At 36.8% G+C, this 13529-nt stretch overlaps 2 protein-coding genes across 4 annotated transcripts; both read right to left on the reverse strand.

The window, feature by feature from the left end:
• Nucleotides 1–417: 417 nt before the first annotated feature.
• Nucleotides 418–3115, reverse strand: LOC107945828 (thioredoxin domain-containing protein PLP3B). 2 transcript variants are annotated; one of them, XM_016879974.2, is made up of 10 exons: nt 2970–3115; nt 2757–2850; nt 2124–2195; nt 1977–2024; nt 1727–1869; nt 1508–1580; nt 1332–1393; nt 932–1029; nt 702–856; nt 418–609 (listed from the first exon to the last, which is right to left on the reverse strand). In XM_016879974.2, the coding sequence occupies exons 2-9, from the start codon at nt 2838–2840 to the stop codon at nt 750–752; spliced, it is 687 nt and encodes a 228-aa protein (XP_016735463.1). In that variant the 5' UTR covers nt 2841–2850; nt 2970–3115; the 3' UTR covers nt 418–609; nt 702–749. The 2 variants fall into 2 exon arrangements, with proteins under 2 accessions (XP_016735463.1, XP_016735462.1); XM_016879973.2 differs by having other exon boundaries at nt 418–856.
• An 868-nt stretch (nt 3116–3983) lies between these two features.
• LOC107945829 (disease resistance RPP13-like protein 4) lies at nt 3984–7397 on the reverse strand. 2 transcript variants are annotated; one of them, XM_041108461.1, is made up of 2 exons: nt 7094–7397; nt 3984–6719 (listed from the first exon to the last, which is right to left on the reverse strand). In XM_041108461.1, the coding sequence occupies exon 2, from the start codon at nt 6684–6686 to the stop codon at nt 4140–4142; it is 2547 nt and encodes an 848-aa protein (XP_040964395.1). In that variant the 5' UTR covers nt 6687–6719; nt 7094–7397; the 3' UTR covers nt 3984–4139. The 2 variants fall into 2 exon arrangements, with proteins under 2 accessions (XP_040964395.1, XP_016735464.1); XM_016879975.2 differs by having other exon boundaries at nt 3984–6879.
• Between the last annotated feature and the right edge of the window lie 6132 nt (nt 7398–13529).

The raw sequence follows: 13529 nt of genomic DNA on the forward strand, positions 1-13529 counted from the left end.
AAGTTAAAGTCCACAGCTTTGGTGTAATCCCAAATTTAAATCCATGTCAAGAGCCAAAATCTAATCTCAGGATTTCTTTTTATAAAGAAAATAAGAACTTAATAAAACAAAAACAGTTCATTACGCGTTAAGGTAAACTACATCTTAGTCACCAAATTATGCTAAATTTTAGTTCTGATCATTTAACTAGAAAAATTTACAATTTAATCATGCATTTTCTTTGGATCAAAGGAAAGTTCGGTTGATGCCCTCCGGCAATTTTGAAGAGCGCTAATTTTACAGTCATGGTTGCCCTTGCACCTCATCTGGCAATAATACAGCAAATTATAAGCTACATGCAAGTTGATTAAACTGTCTCCAATGCATATCATTCATAAATATGGAATGCTAAGAACTAGCTGAAAATTACAGCAGCAATTGAATGTCAAAATAACGGTAAGACTTGATACATAACCAGGCAGATAGCACAAGCATAAATCAATGACCTTTATGGCGAAAAAGCATTACAACTACTTGGGAAATATCATATAGCGAATGGTCTATCTCTCCAGCTTCCCTCTCTTTTGGATACAATTCAAACTTCGAACTCACAGAACCATGCCATAAAAGCTGGCACCAAACCAAAATACATTGTAATTATTAGTGCTTAGCATCTCTTACCAACATGTTCCTATATTTAATTAAGGGACTGCAAATGGAACCTCTTGAGACAAGGAATCCGATAGAAGATAGCGATTTCTTTTTCTTTTTCAGTCAGAATCGGAGTCATGATTCACGGAAGATCTCACTGTCCTGCGCCTACTCTCATCATAAACATCATCCTCATCATCTTCATTTTTCTTCTCACTAATTATACCTGTAAAATGATACATGGTTTTCATCCCTGCTAAATACCATAATTTGCATGTTGAACCAGACAAAAGTTCATTACCTTTCTTTATCAGTACAACCTCGAGTGTCCTCATAGCAAAATCATCTTTGGCACCAAGATCTTGAAACCCAACCAGCCTATCTACAGCAACCCCTTTTCTGACAAAACATTGCAATGGTTCAAGTTATCCAGATGTGATAAAAAGGGAGATACTGTTTTCTAACTTTTAACACTTGATGGCAAAAATTTTCACAAAGACTAAACATCCATGAAGCATAAAAAGCCATGGCAAAACATCAAGTGTGCATCTCTATATCTAGTGTTTAATTCTTAGGTAGAAGAAAGTTCCTTGGAGAATCATTACAGAACTAAACAGCCTTGACGCATAAATCTTTCATTTTCTCTTCATCATATAAACATGAGGAAAAAAACAAGAAGAAGCTAAGAGATGATGGCTGACCTGAAAATTATAACACAAGGCAAAGTTTTGACTGCAAGTTTGGTAACAAAGAAAGGAGCATTCTGCCACAAAAGTTCAGAATCTTAAGTTTGCAATGAAAAAATTACCACAACTAGAATGAAATATGAAAAATATCTATCAAGCTTTAGAAATCTAGAAAGCTTGTTGATGTTCACCTCAGCATCCAGCTTGATGAACTTCGTATCCATATGCTTTAGTGCAAGGGCTTTCAAATGCTTATCCATTATCCTGAATGTCCGTACATAATACTGATAAGTCTTTCATATTTACAATTGACCATGCACAGTACGTGTATCCAAACTTTATCTCACTTACTGTGTATATGCGTACATGATGGACAGAGAAAAGTAAAAAGAAAAAAAGAAAAACTTTACTTGCATCGATAGAACTCCTTATGGTAGAAGTGGCAAACCACTTTCTCACTTCCAGTGACTTCACCCAAGAAATCTCCTTCAGTAATCTCCCTGTAGTCTCCATGCCCTTTCCTCTTTAAGGCTTCTCGCTTCTCGGCTTCTTTCTATTCAAATAAACCCTAGTGCCGTTAAGGAGTTCAGAACAATCATACCCAGATCTGTAGGCCATTTTGCATCACATTGAATTAAGAATTGCCATTAAATTTCTAACCTTGAGAGCAGCAATCCTATCTGCATGCAATTTTTCCAACTCAGGATCCTGTATACAAGAAGCTCATGAGCCTACACAAAAGCAGAGTGACGTAGAATGAATGAAAGATGCTCCATCACAGAATACAAACAGCTTCATAAGACTTACATCCATCAGCTCATCAAGGTCAACCTCCTCGTTGGCAGTAGATGACTGCGCCTTCTCTTGGGCAAGCAGCTCCTATAAGACCATGACATTCACAAATTCACTCACATTAAACACATACCACTTGGCATAAGTATGTTGTTACCAGCTAACTTCAATAATCAGAGATAACATTTGTACAGCAAGTCAACCTGGGGTAGCCATTTAAAAAAGCATCATCAAAACAACCAAAACCATTAATTTACAGTTCCCAATCCATCATTGAAAATCCCCTTTTTAGACCAAAACAGAATCTTAAAATTGTATGACTATTATCTACAAGTGCGCACAAGTTATTATCTTCAAGTTCGCCAACAAATTACAGTAACTTCAATGACTTAGCAGTAAAATAGGTCCAAAAGGCAAGTATCTACAATGCCATTTAGTATAGTATATCTAACATTGAAGGGCAGCTTCTTATCACCCTTGGGAGGAGCAAATAACAGACGATATGGGTAATGATCTAGTTCTATTTTAACAAAATTTCAGAGCATCACAGAATATTCAATGGAAGCTTGGTCGATATAAACGGGTCGGATCAAATCGACACATAAAAAAGAACCAGAAACAGAGAGAAAATTAAGGTAAAAAGACAACCTTTTGATAGTCACGAGCAGCTGCTGCCATTACATTCCCGAATGCTAAATTAGACAACGTTGATTTAACTGAATCCGGATCCATTTCTCTTTCTCTGAAAAATTAAAACAAAAAGAAACAGAAAGGATCAAATGCATAAAATATTTAAAGAAAGAAAAATTCAGGATTTCATGGAAATTCTAAAGAAGGAAGCAGATCCAGGTATAATCTTACCTGCTGGAATCTCTATTTTTTGGGTAAAGACGAAAGAAAAATTAAAGGAAAAATATGGGATCTTGAAAATTTAAAGAGAAAGATCTCCTATGAAACGCACCGGTTTCACGACGGACTTACTTCGGCCCCAGTAGCCCGCAGGCTAATATTAGCTCCACAAGGCCCAAATTCAATCCTTTATAGTTCCATGCTTCGATGCTGATGCGTTCATTTCCTGCACGCATCTAGGGTAGAGGTGTTCATGGGCCAGGTCGGGTACGGTTCGGGTCGAGCCCAGAAAAAATTTCGGCTTCTGTCCTAGGCCTGGATTGATCCGAAATATGGGCCTAAAATTTTGTCTAGGCCTGGCCCGGGAAAAAAATTTTAAGCCTAAGCCCGGTCTGGCCTGGCCCATTTTTTTAATAAACACCAAAAAATTATTTAAAAAAATAAAAAATATTTTAAAATTAAAAATTAAAAAAAATATTTATTATATTCGGGCCGGGCCCGGGTCAAAAAAGTGATGCCCGAGGCTTGGCCCGTATTCTAAACGGGCCTCATTTTTTCCCAAACCCATATTTTGTGCCTATATTTTTACCGAACCCTCCTATATTTCGGACGAACTGTCGGGCTGGGCCAGGTCGCCCGGCCCATGAACATCTCTAATCTCGGGTTGGTTTTAGATTTATTCGGATTTTCTAATTAATTTTAGGCTTCATCATTCAAGTTTGTTAACTTAATTGTAATTTTATGTCAAATCGATTTAATGAAATTATTCTCTAAATACAAATAATGGACCGATTTGAGAGTCTTTGCAAGCTGAGTGACCTAAAGACCATACTAAATAATATTTTGAGAGGATCAATCACAAATTCAAAATATAGACAGTAAAATGATACATACATAATATAAAAAAAAAAGTTTGTATTAACCCACTTAATATAAACATTGGGCTGTCCATCCAAAGCCCTAAAAGGTTCTCTCACGGTACAATTTAGACTGTAGATAGGATTATATGATATGAATATACAACCATGTTAAAATCTATAAATTTGATAATCCACCCTCAAAAAGAAATTTTGAAAATCCAATCAAGTACCCTTTATTACATGATAAAAAAGAAGAAGAAAAAAACCCGGCTGAATTTGTAGACATGAATGTCAATATTAGTTCTAGATTTAATGCTTGTGCTTATCCCTTGATCCATACTCCACCTCTGAAGCCAACATCATCAATTGGGAAAGACACCAATTCTGGACACCAACTAACATTCACAATTCTCAAACTTTGCATCGCTTCTTGCAACATTGGCCATTCTAATTCCAAATCTGACAGTGATTCCAACATTAACCCTTGTATCTTCCAAACAATGTTGTTGTATCCCCAAAAGTTTTGATTCACATTTGCAAGATTTCCAGATGAGATTGAGAGGTACTTGAGCAAAGGAAGTGCTATAGGATTGAGCCAAGCAGGACTCATCTTTCCTGGATAGAACTTGAGGGACAACTCATAGAGTTGTTGTGGCGGATAGAGTTTGTCAAGTTTTGAGGTTAGATCACTCCCATGACTATCAAAGCAACTTATTGACAGATTCTCCAGATCCCGTAGGTTCACCATTGCATTAAGCTCATTCTCTTCAACTTCATCAGCATGTGTTAGATGTAATCCAAGTATCCTCAATCGTGTCAAGTTCCTTAATTCTCCGATACAGCAACCATGGCTAGATCTTGCAGGTCTAAATCCCAACAACACTTCAAGGTTTGAAAGCCTCCCCAAACCTTTCGGCAAGCATTCAAGTGAACCACAATTACTGACATCTAAAACCTTGAGCTTACTTAATGTAATGAGGTTATGAGGCAAAGTTCTAAGATTCTGACAATAACTCAAGTCCAAAATCTGAAGGTTGGTGAGTTTTTCCAAGGAAGCTGGGAGTTCAATCAAAGGATGAGTGTTGCTTAAACTGAGATAAGTTAGATGATGAAGTGAACCGATATGAAATAACAAGCTACCAATAGGCAATTCAAAGATTGATTTTGAAACATCCAGAACTCTCAAGTATCGGAACTCACTAAGTTTCTTTGCAGTACTTGATTCAATCTTGTTGACTTCACCACTTTTGGTTGTGGACACCAATCCCCTTAACTTTGGATTAGCAGTAAGCTGTTTTCTGTCCATGTTGTTGGTAATCCCAGAGTGGCGGCAATTAGTCTTATTTGTTACGGAAAATGCGTCATCTTTTGCTATTTTAATGACCAATTCGCGAACCATATCATGCATTTTGCAAGTTAAAATTGTTCCATTGTAAGTCTTGTCGACAACCTCTATCAAGCATCGATTTATCAACCCTGAGAAACAATCTTCACCAGCATCAGTTGAAGATCTGCCACTTCTCAATGGGACAAATCCCTCACCAATCCACCAATGAACTACTTGCTGTTTTGTTATGACACAGTCCTCCGGATAAAGAGAGAAACTAAGGAAGCATGACTTCAAGTAAGGAGGGAGCTCATCATAACTCAATTGCAATGAAGCCATGACAGAGTCATCATTTTCTGCCAATTCATCTCGAAAATGATCTGCAATTCGCCTCCATTCATGATAGTATGATGCTTTACAAAGCATCATTCCTCCCACAGCTTTGATAGCCAAGGGAAGACCCTCACACTTGTCGACTATCTCTTTTCCAACATCTTCTAAATCGGGATAGATACACTGACCTTCACTTGCAGCAAAGGCTATCTTCTGAAACAGAAGCCAACTGTAATCTTTGTTGAGGAATTTAGGTCTATGGATCCTTGTCTCCTTCACTCCCATCTTCCTTGAAACCCTCTCATTTCTCGTTGTGATGATGACGCAACTACCGTTTCCTTTAGGCAGCCCTTGAGAAATTCGTCCCCACCACGCAACATCTTCACCCCACACATCATCCATCACGATCAAATACCTCTTGCCTAAGAGATATTGGTTTATCTTTTTCAACAGTTCATTTGCATCATCCCCGACACTAGCATCACCTAAATTTCTCAACATACTTCTCATGATTTGTTCTTCAGTAAATGTCTGAGAGACTGAAATCCACATTCTCCTATCAAAGTGATCATCTATTTCTTTTTCAATATTGAACACTTTCTGAGCAATTGTGGTCTTGCCCAATCCACCCATTCCAACAACTCCAATTGCTAGTATTTCCTGCTTCCCTTCACGAGCCGCTTCAAATAACCAGTCTTTAATCTTCTTAGTATCAGCTTCTAGTCCAACAACCATAGTGTGATCATACACTTGAGAGCTCCATCTGGTCATTTGGTCCTTTCCATTTATGGCATTCGGTTGGAACAAAAGGGCCCCCCCAAGGAGTGATTGGATGTTCTGTTTAATCTGGGTAATTTCCCCAATAATTTCATTGATACGCTTCCCATTTTGATGCTTGAAATGAAGGACTGGTGGAGAGATATAAGTTAAGCAGCCATTGGAGAATAAGGCATCATCCCTTGATTGAAGTTGGCAATCCGCTAGTATATCTTCAGCTTCATAAATCAACTCTCGCAGAACGGCCAAGACCTTGTTTATAGTATCGTTCTTCCTCTTCAACCTATCTGCGTCCTTGAGGAAGCATTGCATCAATTGAAGCTCAGTTTGTAGTTTTTCAAATTGTTCCCTGAATTTAGTCACATAGAGGCCTTCCTCTGCAAGAGTGTTTAAAAGCTTCTCCAAGAACACACTGACAATTGCATCCGCCATGCTTTTTGGGTTTGCCTTACAAAAAAGAGAAAACTAGAAAGAACAAGACTAAATAAATTTTGGAGCTTTGGGTACTCAAAATCTAATCTGTTCAAGGCTTCCAAAAGAAAGAAAAGAAAACTAAACCAAGTGTGGGGAAGTTAATGATGCTTCAGCCACTAAAATTTTCATCATAAACACCCTAAACAACAACCTGGATCAATTAAAAGAACTAGAATTAGAAGGTTTTCTCCTATAAACGTACATGACCTGAACTTGTTCTTCGCGGTATGATAGGGAAAATGGAGGAGGAATTTAAAAGATAATAATGAAATCAAAGATCAAACATAAATATAGATAATGATAAAAGAATGTTAATCAGCTAATGTATGCAGGATAAAATAATCAAAACCTCATAGCAAACTTACAATTGAGAGATTCCTGGCAAGAAATCTATGGCACTTTCAAATTAAGGAGAAAACCCCAATAATATAAAAAGCTAAAGTGTAGAATGTCAAAGCGGATAGAATGGAATAGTTCGAAGGATCTTGTTCATACCTTGATTTACCGAAAAGTCCTTTATTTATGTAATACAATCGTGTAGAAGAAAAGATGCTATAAAGTTTGCAGCGTGAGGGTGTAATGGTACACAACAGTGAATAGTCGTGCAGACTAGTCAACGATGCGTATTTGGCTAATTGAATGACCATGAAACTGAAGAGAAACTTCCATCCCCCAAACTAGTCGCTTCCTTCCTACTAAACCTGTTGCTCGCCCGAAATTTACAAGTTTTGAGTCAGTAATTTGCGAAAAAAGTGTAATCTAATAATAAGTTTGAGTACCTGGAATCATTTTGTACAACTTTTATAAGCACGTTAGCTTGAGAAAACTGACCCGTCTTATTGGATTAGGTTGTCTATTCGTGTCTGATTGTTATAATAAGAGAAAAAGAAGATGAATGGAGGTTTTTTTTTATCATAATAACTCAAATAAATTAATTATTTACCAAAATGATCCACTTGTAAAATCATGTACGAAAATGATCCATTTTGAAAAGTGAACCTCGGTGCTACTGTTGTCATTGGCGGCATAGGATTAAAATGTAATTATATAAAATGTTTAGGGATTTAATGGAACAATTACCCTTTTTAGATTGAATAAAAAAAAGTGGCCCCAACCCTACTCGCGACACCCAATTAAAAGCTTTTTAATATTTTGATCTATTTGCATATATGATTCTTTTGAAATTAAATTTAAATAATCCACTTGCAAAATCATGTACGAAAATGATCCATTTTGAAAAGTGAACCTCGGTGCTACTGTTGTCATTGGCGGCATAGGATTAAAATGTAATTATATAAAATGTTTAGAGATTTAATGAAGCAATTACCCTTTTTAGGTTGAATAAAAAAAAGTTGCCCCAACCCTACTCGCGACACCCAATTAAAAGCTTTTTAATATTTTGATCTATTTACATATATGATCCTTTTGAAATTAAATTTAAATAATCCTTACCAAATATAAAAATAAAAAATAAATCCTTTTTATTTTAAAAAATAAACTTAAAAAATCTATATAAAATTCTTATTTAATTTTAATTTTAAAAGGGACAAACCTGTTGCTACCAATAGTCATGGCGCCACTCCTTTTCTATCCAATTTTAAAAAGATAATTGTTTCATATTATCCATAAACATTTTATATAATCACACTTTAGTTTGGTGTCGTCAATGACAACAGTGACACCTAATTTTTTTTAAAACTAGCCAATGATTGGCCCATTATGAAGGGTGGTGCAGTCATTTGCAACGACGATACTGAGGTTTACTGTTCAAAATAGGTCATTTTCGTACATGATTTTATAAGTGGATCATTTTCGTGAATAATTAATTAATTTAGATTATTTTGATAAAAGGATTAACATTTTCTATCATTGAATTGCATCCTTATTTATACAGGTTATTCTCAACCAATATTTTTAATAAATAGAAATTAATTTAAATTCGAATGCGAAATAACTAAAAATTAAAATATGAATTTAAAATAAAATTATCAACATTTATTGAAGCATGATCAAATTGTTGAAGAGCAAGTCCTCTCAAGTTGGGTGGGTGCAATAACACTGGATCAAATATCGATTGAATACTGGTTTAACAAGAGCTTTTATAAGAGTATCGGCAAGTTGACTAGTGTTGTGAGTGTGAGTGACAACAACCTTATTGATTTGCACTTGATTGCGAACATAATGAAAGTCTATTGCAATATGTTTCATGCGGCTGTGAAAGACTGAGTTGTGACAAAAGTAGGTGACACCAACATTGTAATCGATATGGGAGTGTGTAGCTCAAGAAGACGGTTTCTTACCCATGTGGTCTCTGCAGGTGCACTGGCAACTACTCCATACTCGACTTCGGTGGAAAATCAGGTAATTGTAGTTTGCTTCTCTGAGGACTAGCGTACCGATTTCAAATCCAAGTAAACAATGTAGATAGTAGTGGTTACACAATCATTTAGATTGTTGGCGTTTGCTTACATATAAAGATTAGTCTTTTTGTTCTTAGTAGTACGCAAATCATATTATGTTGTGAGATAACTTTTTATACCAGGATTTTAGGGCAACATCTTAAGCTAATGTGGAAAGACCACACTGCCTTCAATAAAAATAACATATGAAATTCAAGTGCGGATTTCAAGGTTAAGTCGCAGCTTCAAGAGGCTATTTGTCTTTCATTTTTCCAGCTTTTTTCACACCTTGCTATTTCGGAATATGATATTCCTTTATCTATAAAATACCTTGCAAAAATTTATTTAAAAAAAATCTAAAATAACACTAAAATAACTAAAAAGCATTAAAAATAAGCGAAGTTTTAATTTACAACAACTAATTGTAAATTCGACTAAAAACCTTGAATTGTACTAAAAATTACTTAGAAACAATGCAAATGTGGGCAAATAAAGGTTTAAAATATGTAGCAAATGTGGGCAAAGGCCTTTTGTGACATGTCGGAGTTGGTCTCGAAGAATGAGAAATTTGGTTTGCAATATATTTTGCAAAGGCTATGTGTAGACAATCCCAAACTTTTTAGACAGTTGAAGCAACAACAATGGTGGAAACGATAGTTGGATTAACATATGTTATGAGGGCATTTCGAGTAAGTTGATATTATCTAAACCAAATCATGTCAAACTAGATTAGGCATTTGGTGCTCGTTTTGTGTGGTTTTGCAAGCTGCTGCCCAGGACCAACCATTGAGGTGACTGTAGAGTTCATGACCACGCATTAACATGGAGAATTGAACCCTCTATGTTACGAAATTGTGACTTTTTATAAGTTCAATAGGGAGTTGGAAGGTTAGGTTGAATTGGATCACTTCAATAACAATGGACGTGTTTTTGGCATCGACGTCATTGGCATTTGTAGTTTTAGAGGCCATTTTGTGGTGGATTTGGAGGGAAAAATTATGCTCATTTAAGTTTTGATAATTTTGATACCGTATAATAGGAAAAGAAGATAATTTTATCATTGAATTGTATCACTATTTATATAAATGATTTTCGACCAATATTCTTAAATAAATATTGGAAAATAATTTTGTTATATACTTATGATCACCAACCCGAAAATCAAATAAGGTCTGGGTCGCTTACCTGTGACCCGGCTAGGGCCCACTAGATGGATGTGTGCAAGCCTTACAGTACGAAGTCAGCAAGGGGAGATCATGGTCTTAGCTTGCATATACCCAAGGAGTTTGCATGTAGGGGCCACGAAGTCCAGCAGGCAGGCCAAAATAGTACACATGTCCAACATGCATAGAGTCTACTAAGATTGTTAATTTCATGAACAGTAACTATGTATACAAATATTTGATTGTCCACTTTAATAGGATACAACGGAAAATTACTCAACAATTGGTGCAGTGATCTCTCCAAGATTATGTGAAACTGTTTCAGGATGTGACCTTGAACATGAAGAACTTAGAGGATCAGTGGGCTATCAATATTTTTATCATATGGGTACAGAATGATCGTGTACAGTACCCTCTAACTGATAATAGGCCTAGAGTTTGGCAGACTTGTACGAGCGAGCCCACAAGTTTACAAAGGTAGAGGAAATTAAAAAGGCGTCGCATGACACTTTTTAAAGGGAAGAAAGGCAGTTCAGGAACCGAGAAGGAGTTCGCAGCAAGTAGGGCCCCCTTAACTAGTCATTGCAAGTATGGGGTGATAGGCAGTAGAGAGCACAGACGCAAGGTGATTCTCCTAGGGCTCTCCAAAGGTCTCAACTAGAAAATAGGGTTGAAAGAACAAGCGTTGTCCAAAGCCAGCCTGTTGTATGATTTTGCGAACCATCCAGTCGATGTGAAGGGTTCAATTACTTTACCAGTCACCTTAGGGGATGGCGAGCACACGACTGCGGAATATGTTCAAGATTTTGTTGTAGACCATCCCATGGCATACAATGCAATCTTTGAGCACCTAATAATGAGGATGATAAAAATGGTAGTTGCAACATTCTACATGAAAATCAAGTTCCCAACAATGACAGGGGTCGAGTTCTTGCGATCAGATCAGCGAACTGTGAAGTAGTGCCATATGTTATCTGTTAAACAAGCGTGAGAACTTGTATCTGGGAGAAAAAGTTCACAGGGGACAGAGTTAGCAAGTTAAGCATTGGACTTGGATAGCCTAGATCAATGAAGAGAGAAGTATGAAACTTGAGGCAGTAGAGCATATCGAGAATTTACAGTTATTCTATGACAATGAATAAAGAACTGTAAAGATTTCATCAGCATTGATAACTGAAGAAAAGAGCATCATGGTTTAGTGTCTAAAGGCGAATTCAGATGTTTTTTCCTGGCTAGTGATAGATATGCTAAGGGTAAACCCCCAGGTGATCGTCCACAAGTTGAATGTACTCCTAGAGGCAAAACCGATAAAGCAAAAGAAGAGGAAGTTCATTCTGCAAGTGATGGAAGCAGTGAGGCAGAAGGTAGCTAAACTGTTATCAGTGAGTTTTATCAAGGAAGTTGAGTATCCAGATTGGGTCTCAAATGTGGTTATGGTAAAGAAAGAAAATGGCAAATGGAGAATGTGTATTGATTTCACCAACTTCAACAAGGCGTGCCTTAAGGACAACTTCTCTTTACCTTCAATTGATCGTTTGGTTGATGCCTCTGCAGGTCATAGGTTCATGAGCTTCATGGATGCTTTTCAATTTATAACTAGATTTTGTTAGATCATGATGACTAGGAAAAAATAACTTTCATTACCAAAGAAAGGCTTTTCTGCTATCGGGTCATGCCTTTTGGTTTCAAGAACGCGAGAGCAACCTATTAGAGGTTGGTGAATAGAATTTTTTGAGAACAGATAGGACGTGAACTTGAGGTTTACTTGGATGACATGTTAGTGAAAAGTGGATCTATGAAGGAACATGCGTGAAACTTATCGAAAGCATTCGTAGTTTTGAGGGCCCACTACATGAAGCTAAATTTACTTTTCGAATGTGGGTTGGTAGATTCTTGGGTTTCATGATTTCAAAAAGGGGAATAGAGGTGAACCCAAAGAAGATTCGTGCGATCTTAGAAATGCCTCATTCGCAAACAATAAAAGATATTCAACGACTCATAAGTAGGGTCATGGTACTCAACAGGTTCATTTCCAAGATGGCAGATAAATGCCTCCCTTTCTTCAAGGCCTTAAGAAACTCATTTTCATGGACCGAGGAATGTAAGGCAGCCTTTGAAGAGCTAAAGTTATACCTTACCTCCCCACCGCTTCTGAAGTCACCACGAGTGGTAGAAACCCTCTGTTTTTATCTAACTACCTCAGAGGAGACAGTTGCAGCAATGTTAGTTAGAGCAAAGGATGTTCGACAATTTCCAGTGTATTACATCAACAAGGTACTCCAAAACGGTGAACTGAGGTAGTCAAAAATAGAAAAGTGTATCTTTTCTTTGATTGTTGCAGCTCGCAAGTTGCGTCCATACTTCTAGGCTCATCTAATTGTCATCATAACTAATCAACCTATGAAGGAAGTATTATCTAAAGTCGACACTTCAGAAAGGGTAACAAAATAAAGCATCGAATTGGTTGAGTTTGAAGTGGAGTTTGCCCCGAGAACAGTGATAAAGGGGCAGATATTTGCCCCGGCAGGTAACACAACTTATAACCTGAAATACTGGATAATTAATATTTTTTGAAGTTAAATGTGTATGTTATTTACAATTTTATGTGAACATTGGTAAGCACCAACAATTTAGTTTGTTATTTATATAATAATAGATGATGAGTTTGTATTTTATTCTAAGATCTCTTTCCTACTTGTTATACGCAACCTAATAGTTAGCCAATCTCAGAAGGGTGTACATACAAATGATGGTTTGAAAAGCTAGTTTGTTTATGTTAACGGTTCCGCAACCAAGGCGGGGTTAGGAGAAGGAGTACTCCTGATTGATCCTAATGGCAATGAGTGGCAGTATGGACTATCTTTTGGGTTTCAAACATTCAACAACATTACAGAATATAAAGTTTTAACATTGGGACTGCAGCTAGCACACCAACTAGGAGTAAAGAATCTGTTCATCCACACAGATTCACAGTTGGTGGCGAAGTAAATGAATAGTGAGTACGATGTAAAGGAAATAGTGTTGAAAAAATATCATTCAGTTGCAACCCAATTGCTCGCAAGATTTGATAAAGTGTAGATAAAATAGCTCCCAAGGAGTGGCAACACACGTGCAGATGTTTTATCCAAACTAGCATCCTCTGTTGTCATTAAGCAAAGAGGGAAAATCCTGTTTGAGCATAGGGATACCCTGAGTTATGATGTGGCAAAAGTTTTGTGCATAGATTAGGAAGAGACATG

Source organism: Gossypium hirsutum, chromosome D12 (genome assembly GCF_007990345.1).
Source record: "Gossypium hirsutum isolate 1008001.06 chromosome D12, Gossypium_hirsutum_v2.1, whole genome shotgun sequence".
Taxonomy (NCBI): Eukaryota; Viridiplantae; Streptophyta; class Magnoliopsida; order Malvales; family Malvaceae; genus Gossypium; species Gossypium hirsutum.

Coding starts and splice junctions, on each gene's coding strand:
- LOC107945828 (XM_016879974.2), bottom strand. CDS start 2,840: ATGGATCCGGATTCAGTTAAATCAACGTTGTCTAATTTAGCATTCGGG. Junction 1,870..1,976: donor ATAGGATTGCTGCTCTCAAG/GTTAGAAATTTA, acceptor TTATTTGAATAG/AAAGAAGCCGAGAAGCGAGA. Junction 1,030..1,331: donor CCTTGTGTTATAATTTTCAG/GTCAGCCATCAT, acceptor ATGTTTTGTCAG/AAAAGGGGTTGCTGTAGATA.
- LOC107945829 (XM_041108461.1), bottom strand. CDS start 6,686: ATGGCGGATGCAATTGTCAGTGTGTTCTTGGAGAAGCTTTTAAACACT.